Below are 15,490 nucleotides of genomic sequence, written 5' to 3' on the forward strand. Positions count from 1 at the left end.
TCACTTTGTGGCAATTCATTACACTATAAAATTATGATATGCTTACCTTAGTGTGTGTGTGTTATACTTTAATTAATAAGTTTACTTAAAAATAGAGGCACCTGGGTGACTCAGTCAGTGAAGCGTCCAACTCTTAGTTTCAGCACAGGTCATGATCTCACAGTTCATGAGTTTGAGCCCCTCATCAGGCTCGTGCTGTCAGCACAGGGCCTGCTTGGAATTCTCTCTCTCCCTCTCTCTCTCTGCCCCTCCCCTGCTCTCTCTCTCTCTCTCAAAATAAATAAATAAGTTTACTTAAAAATTAAAAAATAAAGGAGTATTAATAAATAGTAATTTTAGTTCTGAAGTGCAAAAAGTTAGCAGCCTACAAATAACCATTTGGGTAGTAAGAAGATGAAAGTAATTTATATTTTTTTACACATGCATCAAATACAACCGGAGGGATATACAAATGATAACTGTGTTTGCCTAGGGGGAACAGAAATGGGTAGCTCAGGGGCAGGGCTGAAAAGAATACTTCAACTCTATGCCTTCTTATAGTCTTTTGAGTTTTGAACTGTGGGAATGCATTATATATTCCAAACAATTAAATAAAAAAAAAAAAAATTCTGGCAACAGGGTGATGATTTGTAAATTCTTTATTTTGGCTAATATTGACTGCCTTCATTACTACCACAGACTTCTTATAGCAGAGAGGCATTATTCACTGGATGTTCTGTTGTTATTAAACACTAAACATTAGCAGAAGATTGGAGGGCATTTAGAATGGATTAAGGAGAGGAGAAAAGAAGCTCAAGGGGGAACTTGAAGTCCTGTCCATCCTTGGTTATCAGGAAATGAGTAACCACATCAGATCTAACTTATGTATCAGCCTCTCCAAAAAGGTGTTCAGAAAAAGGTCACATAATAATTATTCACTGGACAAAAAAAAAAAAAAAAGTCAATGTTCTAAAAGAGGATCTTGACACGAAAGACCCAACTGAAGAACAGTTATACATAGCACCATGACAGAGCTGGGATCACAGCAGCCCGGCATCAGTGAAGATGCTACTGCAGAGACAGCAATCTCTAGGGGCTAGCTCACACTCACAGGTGGATGGGACGTCTTATGGCATAAAGATGTTGTAGACGGTTCTCACGTAGATGTCATCTGGAGGAGGCTTCTTCTTGCTGCCAGGTTCAAGGAATTTCTTAATGGTAGGGATATTACTGATTTTCACTGAGAACTCCTGAAAAAAGAAAACACAATGGTTCTAGGTTAACAGCAAAGGTAGTAAGTTACAGTAAACATACGGTTGTGCAAAACGGCCCATGAACATTTTTGCAATATGTATCTGTTACAGGAACCCGAGCAGAAATGTTGGTGTGGCTATTTACAATCTCTGCCCACAATGGCTGGGACCTACCCTGAGCTTTATCCGGGCAAACCTCACAGTTAAGACCAAGATGTGCCTTCTTTTCAGATACAGAAAAATAAAAAAAATACTTAGATTACGACTATAATGCTTGCTTAAAGAGAAAAAAGGGAAATTCAGTACCTTAAATATGCTAATATACTCAGAGAAAATGCATAAGTTATTTGAATAAAAGTATTTTAAACGGTCATCATATGACACAAGTGAAATTTAGCTTCTTTGGACTTTTTAACTTCTATTAGCAAATGAATCCTCTTTCTGGCTATGACTGAGAGATGGCCAGTGGCATTTTTTAACGGCCTAGGGCTCAGACACCACATACCAGATATTTAAGGAAATCATACTTTCCATTCATTTAGTCAAATCTTACCAATTCTCAGTAATTGAAAAGTCTATTCAATCTAGTAAAAATTTTGAACCATATGAAGAAGTCTATATCCGTCATACATAATTATTCTAAAAAAAATTTTTCAGATCGGTCATTTATTCAAAAAGCTACTATTTATTAAAAGTCTATAGTATACAAAGCACAGCCTTAAGCATGTAGAGATACCTAAACATATATACATATTTCACTACTATTAACAAAAGCTAATAATTACATCAATTAAAGCTACGTAAATGACAATTTTCTCTTTTTTTATTACTTATTTTAACTCTTTATATCATCTAATTTCAAGTACTATACTACATTTAGAAGCTTGTTCTATAGGATTCATCATTTAAAGATTTACCTGAAGTTCATATTTGTCACATACAATAAAACTTTTGTGACATCTGACTTTTTCTTTTATACCCTTTAATCAATACAGGAATACTCTCATTTCAACTTAGATCTGGTGTTTATTCTAAAGTCCTTTAATACCAAGGGGCACTTGGGTGGCTCAGTCGGTTAAGTGTCTGACTTCAGCTCAGGTCTGCAGCCTGCTTCAGATTCTGTGTCTCCCTTTCTCTCTGTCCTTCCCCTACTCATGCTCGGTCTCTCGGTCTCTCTCTCAAAAAAAATAAAATACACATTAAAAAAATATTAAAGCCCTTTAATATTCATGCTTGATGTCATCAGAGATTAAAATTATATTTAGGTGTAGCCGCTATGGAAAACAGTATAGAGGTTCCTCAAAAAATTAAAAATAGAAATACCATACAATCCAGTAATTTCACTACTGAGTATTTACCCAAAGAAAATGAAAACACTAATTTGAAAAGATATATACCCTGGTTTCTCTTCAGATCGTATAAATCTTTCACCTTTTACTAATTTGAAAAGATATAAGCACCCCTATGTTTATTGTGGTATTATTTACAATAGCCAAATTATGGAAGCAACCTAAGTGTCCATCCACAGTTGAACGGATAAGGAAGACGTGGATATATATAAGATATGTGTTTATATATACAATGGAACACGACTTGGCCATAAAAAAATGAAGTTTTGCCATTTGTGACAACATGAATGGATCTAGAAGGTATTATGCTCAGTGAAATAAGTCAGAAAAAGACAAGTATATGATTTTACCTATAGATGGGATCTAAAAAACAAAACAAATGAACAGAAATAGACACATAAATATGGAGAACAAACAGGCAGATGCCAGAAGGAAGGTGGCGGGGGGCTGAGGGGTGAAGTGGGAGATAAAGGCTTCTAGTTATAGAATGAATAAATCATGGAAATGGAAGGTACAACACAGGCAATATAGTCCATGACATTGTAATAGTGTTATATGGGGACAAATGGTAGCTACACCTGTCATGAGCACAGCATGATGTGTGGAGCTGCTGCATCACTGTGCTGAAACTAGCATGGCGTTGTGTGTCAACTATACTTCAATATGGCAAAAAACCCCAAAACACTAGACCCATGTTTCAAAAAATTACATCTAACACAGTGTGCCTGGGGTTTAAAAATAAGTTGTTAGTGTCATGGATGGAAAATGCTAATAGGTCCCTGAGTTATTTCAGGGACCTACTGGTATTAAAGTCAAGTTAAAGAAATGTTCGCCCCTATGTCTACAAGAGGAAATGAACAGATAGCTAAACAATATAATGGCTATTGCCTTGTTGAAGACTTCTGTTCTTATATTCTAGGTGTATGTGTTTAACTAGTGGTTATTGTCCTTACTAGTATATCAAACTGTATTTGCTAGACTTGGAAAAATTATTATTTTTTTAAGAAGCATTGGAGATTTTGGAGATCTAATGTATTTCTCTTGGCTTTTGGTAACTTAAGTCAAACATGTGACCATTTGGGTATATAAGGGATCGACAACCTTTTCCTATAAAGGACCAGTTAGTAAATATTTTAGATTTTGCAAGCTGTACGGTCTCTATCAGAACTACTCTACTCTGCTGTGGTAACACAAAAGCAGCTGTAGACAACACATGAGTGAACAAGCACGGCTTTGTGAAATTGAAACTTTATATAATTTCATGTGTCATGAAATATTATTCTTTTGATTTTTTCAACCACTTAATATGTAAAAATTGGGGTGTCTAGCTGGTTCAGTTGGAGCAGTGTGTGACTCTTGATCTTGGGGTCATACGTTCGAGCCCCAATAGGGTGTAGAGATTTTTAAAAAATAAATAAAACTTTTAAAAAAATGTAAAAACCATTCTTAGCTCAGGAACTATACACAAACAGGTGGCTGCTTGATTTGACCCGGAGGCTGCAGTTTGCCAACCCCCCCATATAGAGGAAAGCCCAATGGACCTGGAGATAAAAGGCTAAGGTTCTAGACAGAACTGAGGCACCCATTAACCAGGCCATCTCGGCTGCTGACTTTTTGACACTGGGTCTCTATTTCCTCATATCTACACCGAAAGCACTGGATGAGATTAGTTGCTTAAAGCCCTTTTCTGCTTTGAAGTTCCATGATCAATCTTAGCAGAATAATACTGAAGAATACGCAAAGCCACACACAAGTCTCTCCTTGGAATTTCCGAGAAGGAGAATTAAGGGTGGAAACTCTCTGGGGTGATGTTTAGGGAGCCTCTTATTTGCTCTCGGTACTCACACTGGGACACTTCCAATTTGAGAGCACATGTTGCTGAGAATGGGAGCCACATCCTGATGAGGAGACTGTTTTTGGTATTGACTCCGAAGCCCTCCTGCCAGTATATATACGTTATGGACAGATGAGGAACGCCTCATCCCTGCGATTACCCCTAAGGCAAGTTTGTTTCAAGAGCGTAGTTATGGGACAAAATTAAGCTAAAACTGCTTTCACAGGTACTGGGAAGACCTGGGGACCAGAAAATCCATTTCAAGTCTCTACTTTCATTTTACTAACTAGAATCTAAAAAAGGACACACGCACCACTAGCCATCCAACTGCCAGACACTGAAGGAAGAAAGACCTAAGAGTTCCGGACCAATCTCCTAAAACGTGGTTTCATTTACCTGGAGGTGAGGAAATGCAGACAGGATATTGGGGATTTTCTCTTCTAGAGCCAGGATGGTTTGGAGTAGAATCACGTCCGCAAGGCTCAGCTGGTTACCAACGAGAAACCTTTGCCCATGATCCCTTAAAACCTGCAGAATATAAATGTTTTGCATCGTTGACAATACTCTACACTGAGAAACTGATGGAACTATTGAGTCAGTGCAGTATCTCCGCATATCTTATACGCAATATCAAGAGAAGGCTCCTTATACCAGAGAGAGAAAACATACATAGGGTGTAGAACACTGAAAAGGAGGAGAAAATCTGAATTCTAGATTTAGCATCCAGTGCTTTAAAAGGATACACCTATTCCATAAATGTATCTACAGAAATGATTAGAGGTGACGGTTTCAAGAGGCTGTAGGACATCATGTAAGTTACCAACAGGTCCCCTCCAAGGGCTCTAATCTCACTTGCTGGCTCTGTGTTTCTACAAACATCAGGACCCGCAGTCATCAACTAGACATGACCATAAAAAAGGCAGGGGCACCTGGGTGGATTAGTTGGTTAAGTGTCCAACTTCAGCTCAGGTCATGATCTCACAGTTTGAGTTTGAGCCTCACGTCAGGCTCTGTGCTGACAGCTCCGAGCCTGGTGCCTACTTCAGATTCTGTCTGTCTCTCTCTCTTTGCCTGTTCCCCACTTGCACTCTGTCTCTGAAAAATAAACATTGAGGGGCGCCTGGGTGGCTCAGTCGGTTAAGCATCTGACTTCGGCTCAGGTCAGATCTCACGGTTGGTGGGTTCAAGCCCCACATCAGGCTCTGTGCTGACAGCTCAGACCCTGGAGACTGTTTCAGATTCTGTGTCTCCCCCTCTCTCTGCCCTTCCCCCACTCATGCTCTGTCTCTGTCTCAAAAAAAAAAATAAACTATAAAAATTTAATAAAATAAAATAAAATAAACATTGAAAAAAAAATTTTTTAAAAGCAAGCTTCCTTTCACATCTTCCAAGACAGAGAAAACTAAAAACACAGGGCTCATCCTGACTCCTGTTGTGAGAGCAGCATGTTGCTTCAGAGATTCATAGGGATAGATGATGACCAGGAAGAAGCAAGGAGCAGTGGTAGAAAAGGGGGTGGGGAACCTCCTTGTGGATGCCCACAAGTGAGTATGAATGTGTGTGAGGTATGTGTGTGTGTGTGTGTGTGTGTGTGTGTGTGTGTGTGTGTGTGTGGTGTCTGACGGGCTCTACAAACAACTCCAAATCAAATATAGCTCCTGGAGCCAGAGCAGGAGAGCACAGGGAATCCAGAGTTGCACTCAGATGCCAGGGCTCCCAATCCCAGCTCCCTATATTAGGCATGTCCCTCAATCTCTCTGTACTTCTGTTCCATTATGTGTAAAAAACAGTAAAAGTTAAAAAAAAATAAAGCTAAAATTTTAGCTTATGTTTTGGGAGGGGCCCTGACTCAGTGTGGGGATAGAAATATAAGAACCAGCAGTGACCTTTCACCAAGGCACCCCTTCCTCCCTTGTCACACCACATTTCTACATTATCATCTTGTACATTTGCAAAGTGCCTGTGGGAGAGAGACCGTGAAACCAAGCAACTGAAAAACCCACAGAATACCTCTCCTTCTTAAATCTAATTCCACTCTCTTCTTTTTTTAACTGAAACATTTAAAACAATTGCTCTTAGGGCACCTGGGTGGCTCAGTCAGTTGGGCTTCCAACTTTGGCTCAGATTATGATCTCACGGGTTGTGGGTTCAAGCCCTGCATGGGGCTCTGTGCTGACAGCTCAGAGCCTGGAGCCTGTTTTGGATTCTGTGTCTTCCTCTCTCTCTGCCCCTCCCCAGCTCACGGTCTGTCTCTCTCAAAAATAAATAAGCATTAAAAAATGTTTTTAAACAATTGCTCCTGGGGAGCCTGGGTGGCTCAGTTGGTTAAGCATCTGACTTCAACCCAGGTCATGATCTCACAGTTCGTGGGTTTGAGCCCCATGTCAGGCTCTGTGCTGACAGCCAGCTCAGAGCCTGGAGCCTGCTTTAGATTCTGTATCTCCCTCTCTCTCTGACCTTCCCCTGCTCATGCTGTCTCTCTCTTAAAAGTAAATAAAACATTAAAAAAAATGTTTTTAATGACACAAAAATAAGCAATTGTTTTCGTTGAGAAAAAGAGGAGTCTGAAGCTCAGAAAAGCAGATCTGTTAATAAGACGAGGAAAATAACAAAACAAAAAGCAGAGAGCACAGGGGAGAGAAATAAAACAGCAAAGGTCTTCTCATCATACCAAGCCATCAGGTGGGATGTTGATACACAATGGCCCTTCCCCAAATGTTTGTGGGATGAAAAGAAGGCCGGAATTAGGTAGTTTCTGCTTTTCTTCATCTTACACAGGGTGGGCACTGGTGAACAATAATGCGCATGTGTGGTGAAGCCATGTTTTTCCCAGACTTCTGAATAACATGGTCCAAGTGGAGCCTGAGGGGCTTCAAAGCACCCTGGCTTTGCTCTGACACCTAATGCAGCTCTCGGGAATCCACGAGGTTAGTGCAGCAGCTTTCCACTGCCCAGAACAGCACGGGGCGTTAGTGACAGCACCCTTGTAGTCTGGCCGTGCCGTGTTCGTGGGCTGCTCTGCCACCTACCTTTTCAAACACAGGAAAGTATCTAATTATAGCCTTCTGGGCCATGTTAACCACTTCCTTTTGTTGATCATCTGGTTTTAGGAAAGGATGCATGATAATCAGCTCCAGCAGATCGAGCGTCCCCTCCACGTACATGTCAATCCTTAAAACAACAACAAAGTTTTCTCAGTTTCCCCTTCTTTGAACTCATCGGCTTCCACAACTAAGAATTCAGAGTGCTTTTCCCTTAAGGCTCTGGTGACTTAAGGACCCAGGAGCGTGTATCTATACCTGACTCAAGAGCAAAGATACAAAGTCAATCTTAGTTGTAATTTGGAGAAACGTGTCACAGATCAGAAAGCAAATAGTCATGACATGCCCCTCTCCAGGGCCCCTGATCATCTACCCTTACTCCAGGACCCACGCTTAATTTGGGTAGAATTTCACATTTATAAAAATAGTGGCTACCATTTATGGAATGCTGGGTGTGTACCAGACATGGTGCGAAACACCCTCTACCCAGTATTTCATTGACTCCAATGAAATTATCAAGTATATGCTATTAATATATTGTATAGGACACACAGCAGGACTGTGGAACTCATCACTTTGCCCTGGATCACACATCTTAGTAGGTACAACCCGGACCAGGCTTTGAGTTCAAAATATAATCCAAATTATAATCAAGGCACAGTGTCCCTGGCCTTGAATGTCACAGCAGCTTCCTGTTCTTAATACTCAGTGATAATGAATCTGTAAGAAAGGTAAAAAGCATTTCAAGATGTTGAAACCTGAAACAATCACACCCCAAAGAGAGGATCCAGTATCTGAACTCAATTCTTAGCTATTATTTTACCCACACTCTCTGTACTGATTTTCCACCTGGTTTTTGTTCCTGGTTTAGTCTAATGATACAAGACATAGAGGAGATGGAGTGTGCTGTAGACACTGCTAATCGGCTAAGGTGTCAGTGAGTGACAAGCAAGAACACTTGAGAGGGCCACAGTACAGGGTTCTCTCCTTGAGGTCCTTGCCGAACATGTGGTGCTTCTCTGCTATGTAGTGGAGGATGCTGCGGGTCTGCACCAACTTCATCCCGTCAATTTCAACCATTGGCACTTGCTGGAACAGCAGGTGGTTACCTGAGAATGGAAGCCCAGAGTGAGAACTGATCTCTTCCCTGCCCCCAACCCCTGAACATGCCCTACTGAATGAAAAAGGACGGAGGGGCCAGAGCCTTGGGAACAGTGTAAAGCTCCCTGATGACAGACTCAACTTCATTCAGGGTAGATTTAACCACCAAAGAAGACTGAAAACAAGCCCCTGTTCAAAACCTTCCTTTTTCATGCTCACATCAGGAAAAATATCCACCCACCATGACAAGGGGCAAGGAAGAATGTGGTGAAGATATTTCTTCAGAGCCGCGCTGGCCAACCCAGTCAGTAGCCAGGAGATGCATGTGTCTAGTTAAACCTACATTTAAATTAATCAAAATTTTGACAAATTTAGAATTCCATTCCTTAAGCACGCTAGACACATTTCAAGTGCTTAGTGGGCATGTATGGCTAGCAGCTATGACATTGGACTGGGAACAGAACATTTCTGGCACACCTGGGTGGCTCAGTTGGTTGAGCATCCGACTTTGGCTCAGGTCATGATTTCGCAGTCTGTGGGCTTGAGCCCCGAGTTGGGCTTTGGGCTAACGGCCCAGAGCCTGGAGCCTGCTTCCGATTCTGTCTCTCTCTGCCCCTCCCCTGCCTGGACTATCTCTCTCTCTCAAAAATAAATAAAACATTTAAAAAAAAAAAAAAAGAATAAAAAAAGAACATTTCCATCACTATAGAATGATCTACTGATTGCACTGCTTCAGACAATCTGATCATAAATCCTAAGCACCGACTGACACTCACGTGTACTCACTGGGCTTTCTCTTCCACAGCCACAGACCACGTACCACGAAGTCTGCTGTCATGAATCAAAAACCAACCCACTGCTTTTTTCAACAAACCTGTGTCAAACACTTTCCACATACTAAGCCCTGAGGAGAGATGCAAATATAAGATACAGCCTAGCCCTCAAGGGGCTCAAGAACTGGAGGTACATGAGTGTCTGGGGGAAATGAGTACTCAACACATGCCTAGTGACATGAGGCCAGTGGCACACAGGAAGGGTGACATTACAGTTGGTACCTCTCCAGGGGGCCTTCAGTTGGGTCTGGAGACCCTGCTGATGGCTAGGAGGGAGGCTACTTACAGTCACTAGGTATTCCTTATGGAGCTTAGTATGGAGGGAGTGGGGCTGATCAGGAGTTAAAGGGGGGGGGAGCCTTTCACTGAATTCATTTCTGTCTAGTAGTCACTGCAAATACGCAGCCCAGTATAAATGGGGACTTCTGTCTGCATACTCAAGCAGGCATTGATGGCTCAGACAATTTGGAGGGAGCGGGGTGGGGAAGATGAAGAGGGAAGGGATGAAAAGAGGGAAAAAAAGGAGAGAGGTGGTTAGGGGAGGGCAGGCAGAAAAGAAAGGGATGGAGAAGGGCTGTTCACCTAACGGTTCACTCCCTTTAGCTCACAGAGAATAGCAATTTCAGCTACTTCTCCCCCTTGGTGTTAGGATACTGTTCTGAGACTTCTGTGTCAGCAGCATCTTTGACCTTCCCCATAAATATTGGTTCTTAAAAGAAAAATCACCACTACCGAACAGTTGTTTCATTTTCATACTCACCATCCTGCAACTTCTGTAATTGTTCTTTTGTTTCTAAGAATTCTTCATCAAACTAAATTAAAAAAAAAGATACCTCCCATGAAGGCACATAACATTACAGGATTAGGACTGAAAATACCAAGTTAAACGGTCTCAGAAGCAGAAAGAGCACACTTAGCACCCACATCTTGGTTTCCCTGTATCACTAAAAGAAACCGGGACTCCTGGGAGAAAAGGGTGATGCTGGTGATCAGAAAGGAAGGAAGAGCTCAAAGACCAATGAGATACGGTGATACAGCAAAAGGAAGCAGGACCCTACCTGAAGGCAAGTCCTTAGTCAAAGGAGGAACAATTGAAGCATCAGAAGAGTAATGTTAATTAGGGATCATCACACACTCCAAACAAAAAAATCCCTCTGTCCTTACGTGATGATATTCACAAGGCAGAAGGAAAACCTCTTTTGTTTTAGTAAGAAGAATTAGTGCTAATGATAAAATTAGAAAATCATCAATTTATAACCTTCAATGTAACAACTGATTCTGATAAGGATCAAAATGAATGCTGAAATCATGGAGTTACAGGACACAGAATATTCAAACAACCTTAAAGTATCGGCCCCCAAGTTAATTATGACAAAGGAAAAATGCATCTTGGTGGTGGAAAGATTTGGAGATCACACCATCTATCTAACCAAGTGGTCAAACTTAGCTCTCCATTGGGGGACACCGAGACATTGTGTGCTTCCTGCTGTGACACAGTGAGAAGGGCACAGTAACACTGTAAAAACACTGCCAGACCTACCTACAAGGTGAAAATCAGGCAAATCCAGGCCATGGGGTACTCTGTAACAAAAATGGCTGAGACTCTTTCAAACCTATACAAAACTTGCTTCCTTTTGTTTTACTTGTGTTTAAGCTTCTCCAGGGCGTGCAAGGTCTGAGAACAACAGGTTTGAGGGATTCACCTCAGCCATTCCCACTCTGCGGTCTTTACTGCTTATCGCGCTCTCCTTTTCTAGACTTCCAATCACTTCCCAACTGCAAGTGTGAGCTCCATTCTCCAAGGACAAATCTTCATTTAAAAGAGATTGGACTTTAGCCAGGTAGCCCTCCTCTGATAATCCTTCTATATGGAATTTGGTTTCCAAGTCGTGTGGAAGTTCACTAAGTTAGTTTCTGCTTTACCCATTTCTTTGTGGTTTCCCTCCACACTGGTTGGAAGAGTGGGTTCCACTGGGCTAATTCCTCTACGTCACCTGCCTGCCTACTTTGACTGGTCTAGGGGAGGTGGGTCCCATGACCCACGTTCTTTTTTTTGTGTCACACTTACTTAGGGTTGGTTTTCTACTGCTATCACCGAGAATCTTGACTTATATATAGGAGAGTAGGAGGCATGAGATAGAATGAGGATTGGAAAGAGAGAAGATTTGAGAAAGGATTGTATTAAATGCACAAATAAGATATCCATTGCAAATCTATTCAATAAGCCAGAACTGCAAACTCAGAAGCATGCAGAGAAAAGATAGGTAACATCAATAACCCAACCAGGTTCATTCAGGTCATGGGACCAAGAATTTTTTTCACTGTCTTCTTAACACAGTTAGAAAATAAATCCTGAGACAATGGGGGAATCATGGGGACTGTGATGAACTAGAAAGGTCCATCTATAGTAGAAGTCCTTCCTTAGTCAGATTGAGTAATTACTGCCCTCTGGAAATGAGGGCCCAGTATCATCAGATCTTCAAATTTCTCAAGAGAAGTCAGAAGTCAGAATTTGTATATAAAAATTATTATCAACTCGCTTAGAAAACTGTAAAACATTGTGTGGTGAGTTTAATGATATGCAAAGAAACCAAAACTAAAACCAACCAAACAACACAAAACCGCAAACCCGACAACCCTCATTTGCCATCTTTGGAGGTTACTAGGGTAACGTCTATAATTATTCTGAAAATCAATAAAGAGGCTATATCATGCATTTACCTTACCCTTCTCATAGGGGCTGTAGTTCAAGGTAATTAAATAGTTAAGTGCAAAATTACTCTTCAGAAGAGAAACACAGTTAATAAATTCAGATAAAATGACAGACAGAAATAGAAAAAGCACCATTTTGTAATCCCTAGCAATAATGACGAAAATAGCTGCCAAATCCACTAGTTGAGAAGGTGATGGAGGAAACTTTATGCATGGATCCAGGCTGACATCACCAGAGCACACTGATCAAGCCCAGTGTTGCTGAAAAGGCGACAATCAAACATCATGCATCCCTTGATGTTGTATAATAAAAATATTATGTACCCAGTGTCCCTGTGATGGAGTCTGACAGGAAAAAAAAAAAGATTTAGAGATAGAAAAAAAAGCAGGCTGGATTTGATCATATCTCTGGATCCAACTAGCAGCTTACAGGAAATATAGATAATAAGAGAATATGTTAAAATGAGGGTAAGTCAGTCAAATCCGGAATGGGGGAAATTCTACCCAGTTTCTTCCACATATAAATGGCACTAAAAACAGATGCAGACACTTAGCACTCAGCTGTTGGTTGCTAATACCACTTGCTAATAAAAGGGACCAGGGCTCCTTGGAAAAATACCAGATTCTAAGGCCAGGGCAAGGAAAATGCAAGATGAGCCTGGAGCATCTTGTAGTGCCAGAAAGTAAGAAAGAGCTGAAGGGAAAAAAAGAAAAGGGAGGATGGAGACATGTGCACAGGTGTGACGCAGAAGCCAACCCGAAAGAGCTAATGGCCAAAATGGGACAATCAGAGCAAGAAAGCATTACTGGATTATAACCCAAAGCATAAAATAAATACTATATACTTAAGTCCATACTGATATAAATAAGTGATTGAATAGATAAATGGACAAGAAAAAAGCCAAATTTCCCTTATATAAGAAATCTAAACAGATGCCGCCCCCTCCAGGAGGCAGAGTTTAATTCCCACCCTTTTGAGCGTGGGCTGAACTTAACGGTTTTATTTCCAAAAAATAAAAGGAATAATAACCTTTTTACAATGAAGAAACCTGGCAGACACTGCCTTAGCCAAGTGATCAAGGTTAACGGCACCAGTGATAACTCATGTTACTATTAATCCTAATATGATGCAATGAGAAGGGCACTTGACCTCTGTGCTATTCTCTTCCAAATCCCAAACCCTAGTCCAATCATGAGAAAACATCAAACAAACCCAAACTATGGAGAATTCTACAAAAATATGATAACTACTTTTTAAAACTGTAAAGGTCGTGAAATAAAAGACTGAGAAACTCACAGATTGAGAAAGACTAAGGGAACATAGTGACTAAGTATAATGTGGGATCCTGGAAGAGTAAAGGACATTATTGGCAAAACTAATTAAATTCAAATAGTCTGTAGCTTCCTGTGTTAGTTTCTTAGTTTTGACATGATTATATAAGATGACATCATCAGGGGAGACTGAGTGGCCTTTAAAGAACACTCTACATTATCTTTATAACTTCGTTATATATTTAAAATTATTCCCAAGTATACAGTTTATTTTTTTTTAATGCAGAGGGAACTGTTAAAGATTATAAAAATCCTGAAAGAAACCTAAGCAAATGTGATGTGTGGGCATGATATAGATCCAGACTAGAATAAACTTACTATAAAAAGACCTGTTTGAGGTAATCAGACTATTAAGATATTGGGAAGGAGCTGCTAATTTTGTTGGATGAGATTATGGTATTGTGGTTATGTTTTAAAATCCTTACCTTTTAGAGATAAAAACTACAATACTCCCACAAAACAAATGGAGGAGACAGATGAAACGAGATTAGCACAAAGCAAATGACTATTGAAAAATGGGTAAGGGAAATTTATGTCAATGGCTTCCCAACCTTCCTAACCCACTAGAACATTTCCATAAATAAGAAGTTAAAAAAACAACAAAAGGAAAGACAAAGCCACAATGGGTCAAAACCTACACATACGCAGAGGAAGGCTGGCTGCCAGGTAGAAGCCATTGAAGTGGAGAGGAAATTTACCTACAGCTTGTATAATTAAGAAAAGTTGTAACTGGCAAATTTCAGGTTCATTCCTTTTCTCCTTATTAATACTTCTTGGTGATAGATCAGAAGCCAATGATTAAATAAAAGTGGAAAGTTAAATAGAATTCCATTAACCCCATTCCATTTATAAAGAAAAAACCCTTGCAAGGAAGGAATCTTCTGACTCAACCAAGCATGTCTGATTGACATGCTTGGGTGGGGGAGAGCACTAGAACAGGGCTCCGCCATTTAGGTTTTCCTCAAAAGTCTCAAAGCTGTCCGACCTATCTGTAAAAAAACAGCATATAGGGTACCTCGACTCCAGCGGCAGCTAAAACCCATCTTACGGACTCCATCCGGCCTCTTCCGTTGGGATAGTGTAGCTTGGGCTTTGCTGCCATGATGGCCTTTCAGAAAAGGCTTTCTGAAAAAAACAAATACGTAGCTCCTCGCACACCAGCAGTCTTATTTCGTGTCAACCTGGTGCTCGCGGGCTAAATGAATATTCAGGATTTTGGCGCCGGAAATCGGTTTTGTTTTTTGCTTTTGATGCCTGCGTTTTCGCTCACTCAAACATACCACCATTTTCAAATATTAAAAGAAACAACCACCTTGGCTTCCATACCGTTTCTATTTATGATTTCTTATTCTGGATCTTGGAAAGCTGGGGCCATTAGCTGTAAAGACATCGGTAAAGTACGGTACTTCACCTATTCAGAACATCATAGACTTTGACCTTGAAAATCTTAAATTTTTCAAATTGGGTCTGGTGAGGCAAGACGCGGAGGGCCGCGGAGAATAAATTATGCACTCTTTGGAACCCTTGCAAGAATTCATGCTTTCACATGCATCATCATATGTGATTATCACAGCTACTGAGGGACGGACCAGCCGAGCGCTACTATTGTCTGCAAAATGTGCGTCCGTCGTCCCGCCAGCGGTAGCTTCCCCAGGGTCCCGCACGTCCCCCGCCACTGCTGGGAGGTGAGCCTCGCGACTCCGGAACGCGCCCAGGCCACGGCCTCGACCACCCGAGATCAGACTCCGGGGCTACTTCACGCCGGGCCGGGGTTCGGGAAGATCCGAGCTAGCCCTCCACGGAACCCAGCGGGTTCGGATTCCGCAGAGCGGGTTAATAAAAATCCGCACACGGAGCCAGGAATGACCCCAGCCCCAGCCAAGGAGCCCACGTCTGCCCAGAAGGAGGCGGAGGCGCCCAAGGACGAGATGCAGGGAGACGAGAAGGATGAGTGGGGGTTGGGAGAGAGCCGGGACGCACGGTGGAGGAAGAGGCTCGGGGCCGGGGAGTGGAGGGGCGAAGAAACCAGGCGAGGGGAGTGGGCGGGTGGGTGCCG

The 15,490-nt window shown here is 41.5% G+C and overlaps 1 protein-coding gene across 1 annotated transcript; it reads right to left on the reverse strand.

Moving 5' to 3' along the window:
* Positions 1–620: 620 nt before the first annotated feature.
* Positions 621–14,584, reverse strand: LOC144222349 (glutathione S-transferase A4). The gene is made up of 6 exons (XM_077752838.1): positions 14,450–14,584; positions 10,151–10,202; positions 8,433–8,565; positions 7,445–7,586; positions 4,812–4,943; positions 621–1,229 (listed from the first exon to the last, which is right to left on the reverse strand). The coding sequence occupies exons 1-6, from the start codon at positions 14,534–14,536 to the stop codon at positions 1,107–1,109; spliced, it is 669 nt and encodes a 222-aa protein (XP_077608964.1). The 5' UTR covers positions 14,537–14,584; the 3' UTR covers positions 621–1,106.
* Positions 14,585–15,490: the final 906 nt, after the last annotated feature.

This window comes from Crocuta crocuta, unplaced genomic scaffold, assembly GCF_008692635.1.
Source record: "Crocuta crocuta isolate KB4526 unplaced genomic scaffold, BGI_CrCroc_1.0 scaffold291, whole genome shotgun sequence".
NCBI classification, from domain to species: Eukaryota; Metazoa; Chordata; class Mammalia; order Carnivora; family Hyaenidae; genus Crocuta; species Crocuta crocuta.